The sequence below is a fragment of the Ptychodera flava genome, chromosome 4, assembly GCF_041260155.1.
Source record: "Ptychodera flava strain L36383 chromosome 4, AS_Pfla_20210202, whole genome shotgun sequence".
NCBI lineage: Eukaryota > Metazoa > Hemichordata > Enteropneusta > Ptychoderidae > Ptychodera > Ptychodera flava.
In genome coordinates, this window is record NC_091931.1 from 30,603,669 (window position 1) to 30,623,748 (window position 20,080).

Below are 20,080 nucleotides of genomic sequence, written 5' to 3' on the forward strand. Positions count from 1 at the left end.
TTGGAATGGGATCGTTGCAATTCGTATGTGTACAAAAATTTGATTTTGGAATTTCACAGAAACTGTTCATCCACTATGCATGGGAGTCTATGATAAAACTGTGAATGATTTTTTTTCCCATGAAAAACTTGGTATTCTTTTGCATATAGAGACGTTGGATGATGGACATTTCTGTACTTGATTAGACTAGGGTGGTTACAAGTGGATGTGAGTGCAAGAAATTTGATTTTGGCATTTCCCCGAAATGTAGATTCACTATACATGGTAGTCTATGAGGAAACTATGAATAAGTTTTTTTTCCAATACAAAACTAGGTAAATCTGTGTATTTATGTACTCTTGATTATTGATATTGATGTACTTGATTAGACTAGGGTGGTTACAAGTGGATGTGTGTGCAAGAAATTTGATTTTGGAATTTCACCGAAATGTAGATTCACTATACATGGTAGTCTATGAGAAAACTATAAATAATTATTTTTATGATACTAAACTAACTACATCTGTGCTTTTATAGGTGTTTGATAATTGATACAAATGTACTTGATTCAAATAAGGTCACGGTTTGACAACAATTATGATACTGGAATTTCACGTTAAAGTATTATTTCACTTTTTCATGGTAGTCTGCAGGTAACTGTTAAATATTTTCCCCGACAAAACTTGCTATATCTCTAATATGTAAGTAATGGGAATTGTTCATTGCCCTCGGCGAACTCGATTTACAAGACGACAAGCCTGTATAGAGTTGCCAAGGCAAGATGTTCATGTGACAGTTAATTATACTTTTATTCAGATTTACAGTTAAGTGACTTCAGAGAATGAAATCATGCAGCGAATCATTTTTATTTCCAGAATATTTTTGAACACTGAAACTGCTTTTTCGACGGGGCGGATACTTATGAAAATAAAGTGACCCCCTCTGGGCTGTTTGAATAATACATGACCCCCTTTCCATTTTTCAAATTTAAGGTGAACCCCTGGATTTTGCCGGCCCACCCCCGGCCATAATAACTGGGAGCTCCCTAAGTGGGGGACAGTCAAAATTTCTGAGTTAGAGGAAGGTTACTAAAATTCATCATGGTTGGCGGGGGGTACTCGAAATTTCGGAGTTTCCGACGAAATTCCTCCAACCCCAGGCCGTAAATAATGACGACTCCCTTATTCTGTGACCCTTTTGTCCGCCAATGAAAACGTGCGTACTAGATCTGCCCCTATAAACTTTCAACTCTAAACGGCCGATGAACAAATGAAGTGTTCGCTACTAGGTTGTCGGTCTTTGATCTTGGGATTACCAAGCAGCAAGCGTATTAGCGAGGAACAAGGGATACCTAGGGGAATTGAAACTGCCTGTAAAGACAGTCCCGATTTACTTTAAGTGTAACGGCTTTGAAAAGGTAAGCCTGATTACGAACGCCCGTGTGCCGTTGTGCGTTGTATCTCTTCAACATGTTAACTCACGGTAATGTCAGCTAAACAAGGGGCTCACCTAGCTGCAGTACTGTAACTCGAGATGCGCATGCTACTCTGTCGACTCATTGCGTATTTTTAGAAATGATAGATGATTAATCACAGTCGCTCGTTTGCCCCAATTCCGCGCCCCATAGACGTGTGTATATACGTACAGGTTCGTTTTACGTGTATACACACACACGTCTATGGGGCGCGTAAGCTGTGTGATCACGTGATTAGGGAGTGTTCAGTTTTTACAAGGGGGCAGTATTCTCCCCAGGAATAACTGAACCAGTATCAGCTAATTTCACAACTGGTTTAATTATTATGTAATTTAGGGACAGAAATTACAGGGGGGAGGGCTTGCGTTTTTGGAGGGAGGGTCAAAATTTATCACGCAAGTATTTTTGAAGGGTCATGCATTTAGAAGGAGCGTCGCCATATTTTGCGCAACTAAAATGAGGTAAGATGTGGCAGATATAGTGCGTCACCCAAACATATCAAACATAATACACGGGAGTCTATCAGGCAAAGTATTGACAATTTCCCCCCCCGTAAAACAAACTGTATCTGTACATTTACATATGTTTGATAATATATGTAAATGTACTTTTCTTGAAGTGGGAAGTAAAACGTGCATGTGTGTACAAGAAATTGGCTTTTTGGACTTCATCGAAAATGTTGATTCACTATACATGGTAATCTATGAGAGAACTACAAACAATTTTTTTCCAGAATAAAACTAACAATATCTGTTCATTTATCGACGTTTGATTTGATGAGACTAGGGTGGTTACAAGTCCGTGTGTATGCAAGAAATTTCATTTTGGAATTTCATCCGAAATGTTGATTCACTATACATTGTAGTCTATGAGGAGACTATGGATATGTTTTTCCAATTTGTGTATTTATAGACGTTTAATTATTTATTTAATGTACTTGATAAGACTAGGGTGGTTACAACAAGTTCATGTGTGTGCAAGAAATTTCATTTTGGAATTTCACCGAAATGTTGATTCACTATACATTGTAGTCTGTACGAGGAGATTGAATAATTTTTTCCCATACAAAACTAGCTAAATCTGTGTATTTATAGATATTTGCTAAGTTATTTTAATGTACTTGATTAGTCTTGGGTGGTTACAAGTCCATGTGTGTGCAAGAAGTTCGATTTTGGAATGTAACCGAAATGCTGATGCACTATGAGGAAACTATGAACAATTTTTCCAATATAACTATAATAAAACGTGTTCCATTATAGACGTTTGATAATTAATATACAGTTTGTCATCTGTCCCATATGTTTTTGTCTCTTGCGCATGCCTTTCATTAGTTTTAACTGTCCAAGGCGTTTAATGTAGCATACCGTTGCATCGTCTTTGCTTGTGAAGCTTGTGGATAACCTGTATGTATTTAAAAGAATCGATGTATTTCGTCGGTGATTCCTTTTCATGAAATATCACATAGACAATCGAAGTTAGTAAAAGTGGCCCTCCCCCAAGCTAGGTTTATAAAAAGTGACAATCCCCCTCGGACAGTTTTCTAAAAAGTTTTCTAAAATGACCCTCCCCCTAATTCCCCAGGCCTACCCCCTTGTAATTACTGAAGGCACCCTTGATACATAGTGCCTGCCCGTACACAAGATTACGATGGCCATTTCATAATCATGATTTGGTTGTGAGGTCAGTAATGTCGCGATACTCTGTGCTGCGCTTAGTATATACAGCGACTCACATAATATACATGGACTCGGAGACCGCTTCTTCGTTAGATGTGTGGAGTTACTTCCAAGTTCCCAGTTCCTTATTCGATCGAATGTGAATAAGGAACAATGACGTGAAGCTGGTTCCCAGTTCCCATTTCCTTATTCGATGGAACGTGAATAAGGAACTAGAACGTGAAGCTGGTTCCCGGTTCCTTATTCGATCAATGCCTATATCCTTGGACCTTCTTAATACATAAGTATTTTGAAAGTGCCGACAAACTTTTTGACCATGTCCTCGGCATATTTTCGTCTGTTAAGTTTGCCGGCAGTTTCTTTACCCTTTTCTATCACAGGTTACCGCAGGAATTATTCGTCTGGAAGTTATGAATATGATCAATAAATGCCATGTGTTAAACTTTTTTTTTCATTATACAAGCCCTACCTTGTCGCTCTGTGCCTATTGCTTTACCCTCGCTGTCTCTTTATAGTATTTCAAAGAAAACTGCTTATATCTCTTAATTACCCTCCCTAATCCCCTTCATTAATTTGTTCTGCCGATCACCAAAGCGAGGGTGGGGAGGGGTGGGGTTCTATCATTCTGACCAAATAACTCATTAGCAACCAGCTCATAAGAGCCCGTCTTTTACCAAATCTTCGAGGCCACTTCTTCATGTACCCAATTTCAATCTAAACGTATATACATAATGACTATTATATTCTGATTTTAGATCAATCGTGCGGTACACATGGAAAAAAATTCTGATAAGTGGGGTGATTTTTATGGTGCACTGTGAAGGGCTACTTGGTAGACAAGGCTGTTTATTTTGTATTTTCATAAAATTCACATGTCTCAAAACATTATGTAATGCTGTGGCCATATACTGCCTTTCACAAACTTTCCTCAAACTTAGTATGAATAATTCAAGAGTTGCCTTTTCTTTCCCAAATATAAATTAAAGAAAATGACACAATGCTTTTGGTCATTTTGTCACCATAACAGTGCCAAACCAGTAACTAAGGTATCAGCTCTAACAATACAAGCTGTTTGATCACGTTGATTATCTACCTTTGTTACGTGCAGAGAAAACGAACAGAAGGGTGAACTCAGCAGTTTCCATTTAAACATAATTTATTACGAAAATAAAACTAATTGCTAAGTCAGGGATAGAATACAAGCTTTAAAAGTGTACAGACTATTTACAGGCTTCTTATCTCAGCTGGGACGGCAAAGCTCCAGTCTCAGAGTTGTAACAATCAGTCGGATGAATGAACAGTCCTTTGGCTTGCAGGCTTGAAGTTGCACAAAGTCCACAGTATAAATCCAGCGTTGGCAGTGAAGGTCTTGAAAAGTCTTGAAATTACTACTGCTGGAGTTTCCAAAGACTTGAAGTAACACACAAGAGACACAATCCCAAATGTCTGACTGCAAGCTGTGCACGTCCCTATTTATACACATGTGCTTACATAAGGGCATATAAGAACAATCTAGAACTTTTATTGACATGCTAATTACTGTTCTAAAATTATCTCTCTTGCACAACTCAGTAGATTTCCAGAACATTCCAAACATGACTAATTGAATTCAAGGTTGTGAGGTCATTAAGGGCAGTGACCTTGAGAATGTTCTAGACTAATTGAACTCAGGTCATGATGAGTGTGTGAAAATGACCTACATAACACCTTTATTTCACCAACGAACTGATAGTAGACAAATACCTTCTCTTTTTTGTCGATCTTGTCCTTGGTGTAATAAAGGTAGCTTTGTTGCTTATCTTTTCACAGGAAAGCCAGGGCAAACAAACGAACCTTGAATATTTAAATGTGTTGTTTCAGTCATTATTTCATTCTTATTGAATGTATTGTTTTCTCTCTCTCATATATATATATATATATATATATATATATATATATATATATATATATATATATATATGAATTTATATGTATGTTTGATTATTTATTTATTTGTTGTATCTTTTGTTTATTCAGTGTTTTCGGTTGTATTTGTACGTTTGTTTGTTTGTTTATCTTGGCTTCCCTGTGGTCTGCTTTCATGGCTTTCCTGTACTAAATCATCCAGTTCATAAGTTCGTCTGACTTCACTCATAGCAATCCGGTTTTCTGATTCTAGGCTAGGCTATTTTCATGCTACAAATAAAACATTTACAGGACAATGTGTAATATATGGACCCGATTCATGCACTCATAGTGCAGAAGAAAGGACTGATTCTAAATGTATGGGTCTTGCTGTCTGTTGGTGAATTCGATTTCGATTATTTATAGCGTCAACTCTATCCACTCTAAATGCATCTAACTGTCTTGGCAAGTGAGGACAGTCAGTGAGTAAGTTGAAGACAGACACACAATAGAAGTGCTCGTAAAGAAGGAATCACATACCAGAGGATGAAAAAGGAATACGGATGGACAGGACAGGATAAATTTCCCTATAGAAATAACAGTAGCAAAGAACTGATAGTGACTGCAAAAGATTATCAAAAAGGCAAGAAATAATGACACAGTGGGAGATAATCTGCACTGCATATTGGCTACATGGGAAATAACCAAGCTGGCTGTGCTGTTCCTCCTTTAAACTCTGGTTAACTTTACCATTGTTCACTTTGATGTTTACTATTTTCCTCTTGCTATATTATACACTTTATAAACTTTATAGACCTGTGTCAGGCGTCAGAATGTCTTGCCAGGTAATGTACTCACTAATTACAATTGCAATGGAAAACAAAAGGCCATGACACCTCCGCAGTTGTCTTACAAACTAGAACAAATTTAGCTTGATCCCGGGGATCGAGTCCTCGGCCTTTAACTCTTGTATTGAATGTCATACCATGTAACTTTCTGTTAATCGGTATGTGTCGAGTACAATAAAGATTGATTGATTGATTGATTGATTGATTGATTGATTGATTGATTGATTGATTACATGTTCAACTTTGACCAAATAATCTCTTAGACTAGCCATGTATACCATTGTCGATGTAATAGAATTGCATATTTTACTCCGTAGGAAGAACAATTGTTGTCCGAAGAATGGCCTCAAACAAGAAAGTACTCACGCTGTTTTATGATTTCCGTTCATACTGTTCCCAAAGGGTGAGTAGGTAGTTCTCGCCTTCTCAACATTTTAAAGTTCATAGCATGCATGGATACAAAGAATGAGACCTCCACTAAGGGAATTGCACGCTATAACATTTATACCTTACAAGTTACATGCAGCTTGGAGGTCATGCGAGGTCAGAGATAGACTTGGTTCAAGTCGGTGAATTTAAAAAAAATAAAATCATTTATGATAGTTTCTCTTGTGTCTCTCCTATTTCGTACAAACCTATCCGGAATTTTGCCAGCTCACGCCAGGTTTTCCCAGCGATTGAATGCGTCACGTTTGAGTCTGCGCAGTAGTGAGTTAGTTTCTGCCGGATTCACCGACTTGGACTTCTTGCAAAGTACAGGCGGTGAGACGGACTGTGTACACAGTGACGTAAGCAAATACAAAATGATTGACAGCCCCCGCCGTTATTCTGGCCAATAAGAAGAACGCATGCTAATAACCTCTGCATGCATTAAAAAGTTGTTGTCATCTCCGTGCAAAGCTGGACATCGAGTACGTTTTATATCTGGGCGAATAATGGCATCAGGTTAGTACATCAACCGCGTTTTACAACAGATCGGTCGACCATCGTTAATTATGCGAGATTACCAAAGAAAGCTTGTTGAGAGTTACATTTAGGGAAAAGATGTGTTCGTCTGCGCACCAACCGGCAGCGGAAAATCACTGACATACGAAGTCGCCCCACATTGTTTTGATTTCCATCGCTTTAGGCACGTTAGAGAACAGGCTACAACTGTAAGGTGCCGGCGACGATTTTCGCATTTTGCAACATGGGCCCCACAAACAACACAGATATTTTCACGCGTTTTTTGTGATACAACAGAGGTCGTGCTGACTTTTGTGGAAGTGATCGCACTCAACATTTTGTAAACAACGCCATGTGAATTTTATGCACGTCTCGTTTGGTAACTCCTCCCAATCACAGGGGCTCACAAATGGCTATATAAGTCAATATTACAGCGTTTTTCTTTCTTTTTCAATGTTACAAATAAACTAGCTGAGCCTGAAGAGCACAACACTTGTGTAGCTGTCTTTTGTGTAGCTTGTATTGGCATGTATAGTGCGCCCTCAATAGGGAGTGTGATCATATGTAAATGCGACCTTTAGTTCCGTGACCTCTAGCCATTCCTACTTCCTGTCCTCGCTATGCTTACTGTAATTTAGTACAGTAAACACAGCGACGTCAGTAAACACAGCGACGTCTGTACGCATGGCCGGCCATATGGAGAGGGAAGTAGGCATGGCTAGAGGTCACGGAACCAAAGGTCGCATTTACATATGATCACACTCCCTATTGAGGGCGCACTATACATGCCAATACAAGCTACACAAAAGACAGCTACACAAGTGTTGTGCTCTTCAGGCTCAGCTAGTTTATTTGTAACATTGAAAAAGAAAGAAAACCGCTGTAATATTGACTTATATAGCCACTTGTGAGCCCCTGTGCTCCCAATGTGTAAAATTTAGTGATGTCATCTTATGAATAATATATGAGTAAAGAAAAACGTCATCTCATGAATAATTTATAGCAACGCAAATCATGCAAGAAAGCCAAGTCTGTGATTCCGGGTGAAACTCCGCTGCGCGCTGTATAGCGTTCACTCCACTCACGCGCGCGTTTCACATGAAAGCAGAATACAAATCATTGCGTTCACTCCACTAAAACATTCACAAATCACAGACTTGAACCAAGTCTAGGTCAGAGAGTCTTAGGACTATTTCTATGAGTGCAAGTAAAAGGGCGTTCCTACCTTGCTTGCCGAGCTATTTTAATAGCAATAGGGTACATTTGCAGGTAGGCTTATGGTCGTTCTTGTAACCATGTACCCCGAACTGCCTGATACGGATTGTTCCAGTTGCTTACACCACAGGGAAGCCAGGAAAAATGACAAACAAAAACAATAGCCCAAAAAATCAATCAAACCAAACCAGCATTAACAAAAATAACCAAACACAAAACAAACAACAAACCAAACAAAGACGAACAAATAAAAAGCCAGCCAATCAAATGAAAGCAAGCACAAAAGTAAAAATTACTAAATAATAAATTAATAATAATAAAAATAAACAAAATGAAAATAATTTTCAAAAAAATAAATTACTTAAATAATTAATGTAAGAGATTCCCATTGAATCAGGGTTATCGGTTTTCAGTCTGACGTTTATTCAAGTGGACCGCAATATTTTAAAATCTTGTGTGTTTTAATGTTGCTAAATGAACAATAACTCAAAGAACAAGACAAAATTTGGCTTACATTATGCAATGTGCAAATGGTGCTCATGGCTAATTTGCCAGTGGCAAAACTATTTCCGCAATTATTTTTTGTGTTCTCCGTTGTATTAAAATCACTTGCTTAGGAATTCGTCATGTGTACCTGTTATTTGATCCGCACTGGATTTTTCTGTCATTGTTTCAGTTCATTTGTTGGAAAGATAATCAATTTATTTTGCAGGCTTTTTTGACAATTGAGGAAAAAGGACTTGCTTTCAAGAAGCGGATGCTTATGCTCGATCTTAAGGAAAACTTGGAACCTTGGTATTTGGACATCAATATCAAAGGAGAAGTTCCTGCAATAACTCATGGTGACCACAGTGTACCTGACTCAAACCAGATACTGGACTACCTGGATAAAGAATTTCCAGAATGTAGGTATTTTACTGACAAAGGGTTTGACATCTCTTGCAGAGTAATTTGCCTAGGGTAGGACTAAAACGAAGGACATTGAAGGACTACGAAGGACGTTATTTCTGTATACAATAAGCACGAGAACGGTATTTTCAGTCCGGAATTGAGTGAAGGACAGTGTAACCTTTCAAGAGTGGGGTGATGGACTGTGCAAAATGGGTCGCGAACGTTTTCCGAACAGCACAATGGGGTAGAGGACATATTTGTATTTTTAACTTCGACATGGCTCACACTTGCGAAAAATGCATTGTGCCAGCCACAAATTTCATCATTCAGTTGCATTTTTCGGCGCGCCCTTCGGGTGCCTAACTTTAATAATAATAAGACATTTTTCAGAGCCCCGCCCTAGTGCAAAACTTTAATATATCAGACATATATATATATATATATATATATATATATATATATATATATATATATATATATATATATATATATATATATATATATATATATATATATATATCTGACATACTTGTATGTTTATTCTTTAAAATATCAAACAATATTTTTCAGCATGCCCTTCAGCTACATGACGTTCATATATCAGATATGTATATATTAGAGATATCTGGATGTTTAATATCTTTCGCAGTGCCCTTCGGCGCAGTGAATTAATATATCAGAGATATTATATAAGATATATCTTGATGTCTGTAAATTGAAAGTCTGTTTTGCAAAGTGGATTGATCATTATGAAATCTGCAGTTCATATAAAAAGCATGACAAGTTCCTGATACTTTACTGTTTCCTCTATGAGAATTCAGTGTTAGAAAGCAACATGCACAAACATTTCACAATCACATTTTTCTTACAACAGTTCTGGACATCTGCTTTATGCATAAAAAGAGTGGAGTGCATTCACAGCTCATTCAATACTGTATTCAAACTTCAGAATTGACACTGTTAAGTTCTTATCTTACAACTGACATGACAACAATTTCATTAAAACACACAATAACTGAATGATTTAATTATATACATACATATATCCTGGTGTGTGTGTATATATATATATATATATATATATATATATATATATATATATATATATTGTATACATTTTGTATATATATATATATATATATATATATATATATATATATATATATATATATATATATATATATACACTGAATTATTCAATTTATATTCCACCTTTTGTTTTACCTTTGTCGCGCGCGGGGGGTCACCCTGTTTGCAAAGCTGGAATAGGGGGGTCAGCCTGTTTTCGAAAGTTGGAATAGGGGGTCAGCGACTTTTTGACGTCGGCAAAAAATAATCCACCGCCCCCCCCCCCCCCAGCCGAAGAAACTGACCAGTCCTTTATCAGATTGTCGAAGCTCAAGATATCACAACTTTTGCTTTCTTGAGTTTCCATGGTACATGGTGCGCATGCTTATTTCCAGAACAACTCACTTTTACAGCTGGCTTTGATGCAGACATGTTCATATATACTGTGAAACGAAGTGAGGCTACTGCAAAGATCTTAATCATAGCGTTATTCCGTTTTTGACCACTCCTTCCAAAATTCAATGGCATCTCCCTCAGTTTCAAAGCTGACAGAGAAAATCAGAATAAAAAAACCGAGAATGACAGTCAATCATTTCAAATTTTACTATTTCTCTTATCGGAAAGAAATTTTGACACATGCCAATATATAATTTTAGGTCTTTTCCTAGAGACACATGATCCATAATATTTGAATCCATGCATTTGAATTTCTTCCAGCTCCAAGATTGCAACCAGACGAGACTACTACTATTGGGAAAAAGGTCAGGCAATGGAGAAATCAAATCGGTGATTTGAAGATTGATATAATTTCATTCGGAAGCATACGACACAGAAATGAACTGACAAGGAATGCTCTTATACCAGCTGCTAGTTTAAGATTTGTTGAAGGTTGGTGACATAAATATATATATATATATATATATATATATATATATATATATATATATATATATATATATATATAAAATATTGATTTCTTCTTATATATATATATATAATATATATATATATATATATATATATATATATATTATATATATATATCTTTGCTAACAATTGAAATAGTACCTTAAAAATTGAACTGAATGCATGGCTATTTTGAAATATGTTGTAATTGGCTTAACGTTTCTCACTGGCTTATGTCCAGTTTTCAGATTGGCTGATGTACTTATATTCTGATGAGATTCAAGCTTTGTTTTGAGTTGTACCATTTTGTTGAAGGTATATCAGTAAAGGAAAGTTGTATTTAATCAGTAGGGAGATGCTTAATTTTGTTAGTGATAACATTAGTTTGTAGGTGGAGATAATCTAGGGTTGAATTTTAAATGTCATTCAAAAAGGCCTAACACAGTGAGGACTTTGACACCTGTACAAGAATTTGGAATGTGCCAAAGCAAATATCGGTCCAGTGATTCCATTTGAGCGGCGATACTAAATACTTATTCTTACTGCCTCATGCAATTAATTTTCTTAGTATCTTTCTTCGTGATTCATATTTGAAAGACATTCTGAGTGTGTGTCTCTAGATTAGTTGAGCAAATATTAATGTGATTAAGGATGGGAGAAAGTTTTACGGGCAAGATCGCTTGCTACGGCCATGGAAGTATTGTACTTCCATGCTACAGCTGTATACAGCTGTACTGCTTGAGGGGCGCCCTCAAGGAATCCATCAAATTTTGTAATGGAAAGTTTTACTTGTTTGTGTACACCAAAATAAAAATATCAAAAACTATAGAAGCTGATAAAAAGGATCTTCAGGCTGATTAAATAACGGTAGTCAGAAGGTTTGACAAACTTTACAAATATAAATAAGGGAGCCTTCAGTAATTACAGGGGGTGGGCCGGGGAATTGGGGGAGGGTCACTTTTTAGAAAACAATTCAAGGGGAGGGTCACTTTTTATGAACCTATCTTGGGGGAGGGTCACTTTTGACAGAAGCTGATTTTATGGCCAAAACTTTGATTGTCCATGTGATATTTCCTGAATAGCAAATCACCAACAAAATACATACACATTATAGACCGCTGAAAAAAATCATTCATAGTTTCATCATAGACCACAATGCATAGTGAATCGACATTTCAGTTAAATTCTAAAATCAAATTTCTTACACAACCATAGACTTGTAACCACTCTAGTCTAATCAAGAACAATAATCTAAATAATCAAGCATACATAAATGCACAGACTAATCTAATTTTGTACTGAAAAAAAATCATTCATAGTTTCACCATAGACCCCAATGCATAGTGAATCGACATTTCAGTTAAATACTAAAATCAAATTTCTTACACTACCATAGACTTGTAACCATTCTAGTTACTCCTATATAGTAAAATCTTTTCCCGGTGCACGATTGTAATCTCGTTTCTTATTTTGCCCCGTTCTCGCGCTATAGGTCGAAGAACGGCGTGATTTTGGTGCTCCAGGTTCTCTACGATTTCAGGAATATGGTGGTATACAAATTGTGTGATAAAAATCCCGAAATTTGACTAAAAATGCGATTCTTTAAACTCCCGTTTCAGTCTCGCGAGAGAGATGAAAGTTTATTTATTCCGTCAGTCGTCGGCACCCCCGTTGGAGGTTCCGGTGGTAAATGGCTAATTAAAGCGATTTTTGCAAAAGAAAATTGGAGTCGGTAACCCCTAATGTGTATGTCATTAAATTTAGAATATTTTCATGCGCTAATTTCTTCGATTTTCGGCAGAAATTGCACTTTTCTGTATTTTTTACTCGGTCGGTCGAGCGCGTGAGTGACGCTCTTCCATTTACTGCCTGACACCATTTTCGAACGCCATTGATACGTGACCCCCTTCGCTTACCCTATGCAGTTCTGTGCTTTTATGGTGCAGAAGGACAACAAATAAATGGCTTAGAATTGGCACATCTTGATTGATTTAACCTCTAAGGTATATTGCAAATTTGTATGTTTATCAATATTTCGCAGTTTGAATGAAGAATTACCTGCGCCTAACGACGAAAAGTATAAACTCGACATGTTACGAGTGTATCAGTGTGCGCCCCCCCCCCTGGCGTGGTATAACCATAGGAGTCATCGAACTCTCAACAGAGGTTACGCGCGGAAATGTATAATTTGCAGACGGACAAGCGGGAAGTTTTCGTATTCTGCGCGCCAAACATCACAAGTTTACTGACCCGGTGACCTGCTGAGGTCAGGTGTTCAACGGGGCAGCGGAGCTAGCTAGGGCCGCGGTGGGGTCGCCGGGCGGGGATATACCGGATACATACGCAGTTCTACCGTCGCGTGCAGGCTTTCATACGACTACTGAAGTTTTGAAATTCTGACACAAAATGCATTATTATCCAATGACGATTATATCTTTGCATTTTTCACAAATATTTTCTAACTTGCTGACTGGTCATGTACAGTAGTAACAGTACGCGTGTACCGTAGGATGTAGTCCGTGGGCTGGAGGGGCCCACCGTGCACATCCCCCCCCCCATCCCTACTACAAGGGTATTTTTTTGTTTTTTAGGACCTGCTGAACAAGAAAAAAGATGTTAACATTGGATATTTTGGGATGCACTACCTATCTGGGCTGGTTTTTGATTTGCATGTACCGCAAAAAATGGCGAAAAATGGGTAGGGGTAGGGGTACTATATCCTCCCCTACATTAAGTAAACTAGCATGAAATAGCACAAACCATACATTTTTGGAAAGCTCAGATTCTGCTCTTTATGACAAACACCAATTTTAGCAAAATTAATTTGTGTACATAGAATAGGACGACTTTAAAATGATTTTTTTGACAATTTTGAAATTTTTTACCCAAAATACCATGTAACAATTGTGATTTACTTTTTATTAAGCAAAATTTTGACAGCTTTTTGTGTTTGAATTATTTATTCCAACATATTAAACAAGAAAAAAAGTGTTAACATTAGATATTTAACTATACACTACTTCTCTGGAGTCAATTTTGAATTGCGTGTATCTGTATGGGGTGTGCAAAAGCTAGGGGTAGGGGTACAACATTCTTTCCTTGATGAAGTAAACTGGCTTGAAATGCCATATACCTTATAGTTTTAGAAAGCTGAGATACTGGTCTTTCTTAAATGCATAAAGTTTTAGTAAAAAATATGACGTCATAGAATTGGATAACTTTAAATCGATTTTTTCTGGCAATTCAGTATTTTTAACCGGAAGAAAATACAATAACTATTGTTTCCTCCTTATGAAGCAAATCAAACAGATTTATGGATGTTCTTTACTAATTGCAACGTGCTGAAGAAGAAAATAAATTGGGTATTTACCATGCATTATTGTCTCTAGTCACTAAAATAGCAAATTTTGCTACACTGGTATATCGTGAATGGGCATTTTATGCAATGAACTAATGCACAGCCTTAAAAAGAAGACTTTAAAACGTGCACACGCAATTTTCTCCGACAAGTAAATAGATTATTGATGACTGTCTATTTTTATAATTTAATTTTTAAATATTTTTCGATAAAATAATTTTGATAAGGCGTATTTGGAAAACTGTCTATGCCTCCTTGTCTTACTTATACAGCAAGTATTACTAACAATCTATTTGGCCGAGGCTAGAGGGGCGTCTACATGCACCTTTCCCTCCCCCCCCCCCACAGGATAACAAACTTGTAATTTTCAGAAGCCTTGGGATCCCTAGAATAAGAAATGGGATTTTAACAGACAAAATATAGGGACTCAATAGCTGTTACGGTCATGTTTTGAAGGGTACCACAAAATCACGATTTTGTGACCCACATGGATTTTTGTCAAACCTGTCTTCTTGTACGTGATCTGCTGAGCTTACTGTTTAACATGACCTAGGTTATAGGGTATCATTAGAAAGGTGATTTATTCTTCTTGAAAATGGTATATAGCAATATGCAATATCTTCTATAGTTTTCATGAAATAGGGCCATAATTTACCCCATACCCCAAAGTTTTATGTCACAAATTACTGTCAAAACTAATCTAAATTCCACCAATTTTTACCTATACATAATACAAAAGGCAATACTGTGTATTACCTTTGTGCTATTTGCTACAAGTACATGTTAGAAACTTGGAATAAACTTTTAACAGAAAAAATATTGGGATCCTGTAGCTGTAACAGTCATATTTTGAAGGGTACCGAAAAATCACAGTATTACTGACTCTCATTCGTTTTTGTTAAACCTGTCTTCTTGTAAGTCTTCTGCTGAGCTTATTTTGAACATAACGAGGCAAATAGGGTACCATTAGAAAGTTAATTTACTCTCCTTGAAAATGATATGTTGCAATATGCAATATCTTCTATAGTTTTCATGAAATAAGATCAAAACTTACCTCATACCCCAACGTTTTATGTCGCAAATTACATCAAACTAATCTCAAATTCTACCAATTATTTTCCTAGACACATTACAAAAGGCAATTCTTTGTATAAAATATATTCTAGTATTACCGACTCGCATATTTTTTTGTTAAATATGTTGTCTTTTGTACAATTTTGTTACTTAAGTGACCTACCACAGCAAACCATTTGACCTCTCCGAAATGTTGATACCATGGTCGAACATTAAACCTTGCATGTAAGAATCTTCCACTGAATTCAGTTAAGCAATAACTGTGTTCTTCATATCTTTTGGCAAAACGCCATATATTGTGTATATATGCGTTTCATCTCAATAGGACCTGCAAAGAATCCAAATGCCGAGTACGAGTCTTTGATGCTGAAGTATCCGAAATACAAAGAAGTCTACGAAAAGAAGATACATAAATATCGATCATTGCAGGAGAAGGTCAATGATTATGATCAAGTTGTCAGTGAAATTAAAACGCTTGATGCGCTCCTTGATGAAACTGAAAAACAACTTCAGGAAACGAAGTCTCAAAGTGGGTCAGGTAAGAATGTTGTAATTCTAGAGAGACTTTCATTCGCAGATATGTTTAGAAAATTGAGTTTCATAGTTTGTTTTGTTCACATGAGCATTCACATGAACAAACGATATCAGGTGAGGAAATATGCCTTCAAAACTAGTGAAGGTTAAGAAAAAATCAAATTTTTCCCTCATAATTTTTCTTGTTAAAAAACCCTAATAGCAGTTAGTTTCGGTGATATTTACCTTTTCTAACTATACTCATCAACTATTCTTGTATTTCAGGCGAGGAACATTGGTTTCTCGGTCATACCTTCACAGCAGCTGATGTCTATTTTGCTATATTGCTGAACAGATTGAAATACCTTGGGTTGGTACATCATTTATATGGATCCAAACCTCTGTTGACTGCATATTATGAACGGCTACATCAACGAGAAGCCTTCTTGAAGAGCTGTGTAAACCAACCAAACGCGTTCACCTCAAAGACGAATGGAACAAATTTGGGATAATTAAATGGTGAAGTAATGCCAATTTAATCTACAAATGTAATCCTATCTGCTTTTCTTTTTACATTACACACTTGTTTTATGAGTAATTTGCAATATTGCAACATTCAGCTCTACGGCACCTACCGCTTTTGAGAAATGTGAAAAATATGAAAATCAAATTATCCCAAATTAGTTTCAATCGTGTTCTCAATGGAGATACCAATGATGATATCAAAGATTAAAGAGATTGCACCCATTATCATTGGCATTGGAGTTTTTGCCACAGCCCTAGTGTATGGCTTCTTTTACGTATAGAGAGGAAAATCATTTATTTCCTTGTTGTATAGTCGCCTGTTTATTTTCATTAGCATTAAATTTATCGCGAAGAACTGACACTTTGATATTAACTGTAACTCCCACACGCTATCCATAAAGACATGACAACCTGTGTAAAATGTTCATGTAATACTTATGATTGTACGATAAGACCAGCCACAGTTGTGTCAAATCATTAATGACTGGAGAAAGGGCTCTTTTAGCAAATTTGGAAATGTTTCATCCCTGATTCTACAGGAGACGTACTATTCAAAATGTTTTGGAAGACATCAACAGCGCAGTAATACTTTGTCACTTTTATAGGTACAGTAATACTTTTAAAAACCACCATTGTTGGAGACTAATACCTAGCTAGCTAGCTAGCTAGCTAGCTACATACATACATACATACATACATACGTACATACGTACATACGTACATACGTACATACGTACATACATACATACACACACATACATACACACACACATACATACATACATACATACATACATACATACATACATACATACATACATACAGTTGAATTTGATTGAGTGTCCGTATTATGGGGTGAGAACACCGCCAAAATTATCTTGAAATCTTTTTGTAAACTTAGCTCATTATCATTATTCCATTATTCCGTTATTTGGTGATAATTATGTCAGTATTTGGCCACTATTACGCAATTATTTGATCATTATTTGGATATTATTATGACATGATTATGAACTTATTTGGTAATTCGGTTGTTTTGACATTATCGGCATTGATATCTTGATTTGGAACTTATCTTATGATATTATGCCATTATTTGGTCATTTGGTCTTTTTTGCGTCATTATTTGGCCATAACTATGCGATTATTATGTCAAGACATGTCACGACATTATCTTGACATTATTATGAATTTATCATGTTAATTCGGTTCTTTTGCCATTATTCGGCATTGATGTTTTGATTTGGAACTTATCTCATCATTATTATGCCTTTATTTGGTGATTTGGTCATTTTATGTCATTATTTGGTCTTTATTATGCGATAATCCGGTAATGATTACGACATTATCTTAATATTATCTTGACATTATTGTGAAATTATTATGTTAATTCAGTTGTTTTGCCATTATTCTGCATTGATGTCTTGATTTCGAACTTATCTCATTATTTTTATGCCATTATTTAGTGATTTGGTCATTTTTATGTCATTATTTGGTCTTTATTATGCGATAATCCGGTAATGATTACATTATCTTGATATTATCTTGATATTATTGTGAAATTATTAGGTTAATTCAGTTGTTTTGCCATTATTCTGCATTGATGTCTTGATTTGGAACTTATCTCATCATTATTATGCCATTATGTGATGGTTTGGTCACCTATGGCCATTATTATGCGATTATTTGGTCATGATTACTTTGCTACGACATTATCTTGACATTATCTTAACTTGTGATTATTAGACCTACTTTATTATCTGAACTCATTATTTGACCTGCTTCATGATTTGAACCGTTCCCAGAAATCATTGCACAACATGGCGACCTCCATCTCACACTCTGGATTCGTCGACGATGAGTGGCAGTGCGCAGCACCTCTAGATCTTGTAATTATAGCACTGCGTATTATGTACGCCGATTTGACGTAAAATGGTGCCTCTGTACTGCAGTACTGAACACTGCCGTGCTATCTCGATTGTAAGGGATTGGCGATTAGATCTTGGGACAGGGTGGTCAAAAAAAGGAAAAAATTTCAAACCAATGGTTGGAAATTTTTTTTCTTGTTTTTGACCACCCCCTCCCAAGGTCCAAAAAGTTTGAACTAGTTTGACAAAACAAACAAACAAAAAAACAAAATCAGAATGCAAATGTGTAAAAAATAAGCAAAATTCTTTTTGAGATTTTACCAGCAGGAAGCAGCTGTCGGTATTGCATATACCCTTTAAACTGGAAGTTGTGCTCTTTTCATCTTTTCATGAATTTTATATCTCTGATCACTTGAAAATTATACAATATAAAGTCAGTTTTCTATTCGTTTTCTACATACATAATTTAGAATGTACCAGGTAAACAAGGTAAACCACTGGATGGTATGGTTGTCAAGACAGAAAGTTATATTTTGCTTTTTAAGATCAAGGTGTACAAATGCAGGCCAATTTAGCAGTTCATTCACGTTTTACAGTATTTTTTTTGCAACAATGAAGGCAAGAATAAGTGAACAAGTAGTAGAAATATGCCAATAATGATGAAACAACAAATAATCAAAAGGCATTTTCAGTTCGCAACAAACTTTTTTATCATTTAACAATACAATATGTAATATGCCATCTATGCAGCGAAACACAACACGAATACACATGAAAGGGTTGAACTTCAGATTTGTGTGTAGCAGATAATGAATCTGCAAGACTAATCAAAGTAATTTGCAAAGACAAAAAGATGAACCATATCTTTGTATGCAGCAAACACTAAACGATAATTCAATAAAAACATTCAGTGTCAGTTGTACCTGAAGATTTCTTAAAAATAGCAAATTGCACAAACGCTATTGCATGAAGACACATTTGACCTCAGGAAATCGATCGATTAATTTTATTGGACAAATTTAGAGGTGATTGAACTGTAGAGTTATACCTATGCGGAGCCCTTGTACTCTAGGGTATATAACGCCAGCAACAATGAAACTCTTTATCGTAATTTTGCGAAAAGATGAAACACATCCTTGTGTGAAAGTGGAAATTTCTCAGTTTAAATCAATCAATTATATCAACCATTTGACCGTTTTACTATGTAACGAGTCACTTGGGGTGGTGTGACCGTGCTCAAATTCAGTCGTATTCACAATTCCAACCTACCCAAAACCAACTCGCCCCATACGAACTCGCCTCATACCAACTAACCCGGAATCAAGTTGTAATTTTTACGGGTGAATCATCCTGACAAATCATTGCCTTCAAATTACGTCTGACCACAGTCTCCATGTGCTCTTCTAGACGCAATATTCACGACGCAAGATAGGGCCGTACTCTGCTGACAGTACGCACCGTAGTCAGTGAATAACAATTGTTCCGTGTGTATCATTTGATTAAGTTGTTCTATTATCAAGACAATGCTTTAAAATTGTAGACGTTTGCTTGAACTTGATTGGACTAATCATGATAAGATCATGTTCTGTCATATAGCAGTAATGAAAATGATATAAATTTGCTGCTTTCAGATTTCGAATACTCTACGCATTGTGAAACTTATTATGTGTGGCAGTTTTCTTCTACCTCTCACCTTTTTTCCACTGCTTCACTGCCTATTCCATGAATACTTGACATTGAAGATTTATGTCAACCTTAGTAATTTGGTCTGTGAGTTTAGCCTTCAGGAACTTTGTGCATTTTCATTACCAGAGCAGAAATTCCCACTGAGTCTCAGTAAAATTTATACTCAGATA

The 20,080-nt window shown here is 36.3% G+C and overlaps 1 protein-coding gene across 1 annotated transcript; it reads left to right on the top strand.

The window, feature by feature from the left end:
* Positions 1-1,215: 1,215 nt before the first annotated feature.
* On the top strand, positions 1,216-18,121 carry LOC139131451 (ganglioside-induced differentiation-associated protein 1-like). The gene is made up of 6 exons (XM_070697502.1): positions 1,216-1,396; positions 6,179-6,264; positions 8,734-8,926; positions 10,698-10,868; positions 15,644-15,856; positions 16,117-18,121. Exons 2-6 carry the CDS (start codon positions 6,202-6,204, stop codon positions 16,341-16,343), a joined length of 867 nt encoding a protein of 288 aa, XP_070553603.1. The 5' UTR covers positions 1,216-1,396; positions 6,179-6,201; the 3' UTR covers positions 16,344-18,121.
* The last annotated feature ends 1,959 nt before the right edge of the window (positions 18,122-20,080 follow it).

Excerpts from the sequence above, each read along its gene's own strand:
- LOC139131451 (XM_070697502.1), top strand. The coding sequence starts at position 6,202 with ATGGCCTCAAACAAGAAAGTACTCACGCTGTTTTATGATTTCCGTTCA. Across the intron at positions 6,265-8,733 it reads GTTCATACTGTTCCCAAAGG|GCTTTTTTGACAATTGAGGA; the intron begins GTGAGTAGGTAG and ends TTTATTTTGCAG. Across the intron at positions 8,927-10,697 it reads GGATAAAGAATTTCCAGAAT|CTCCAAGATTGCAACCAGAC; the intron begins GTAGGTATTTTA and ends AATTTCTTCCAG.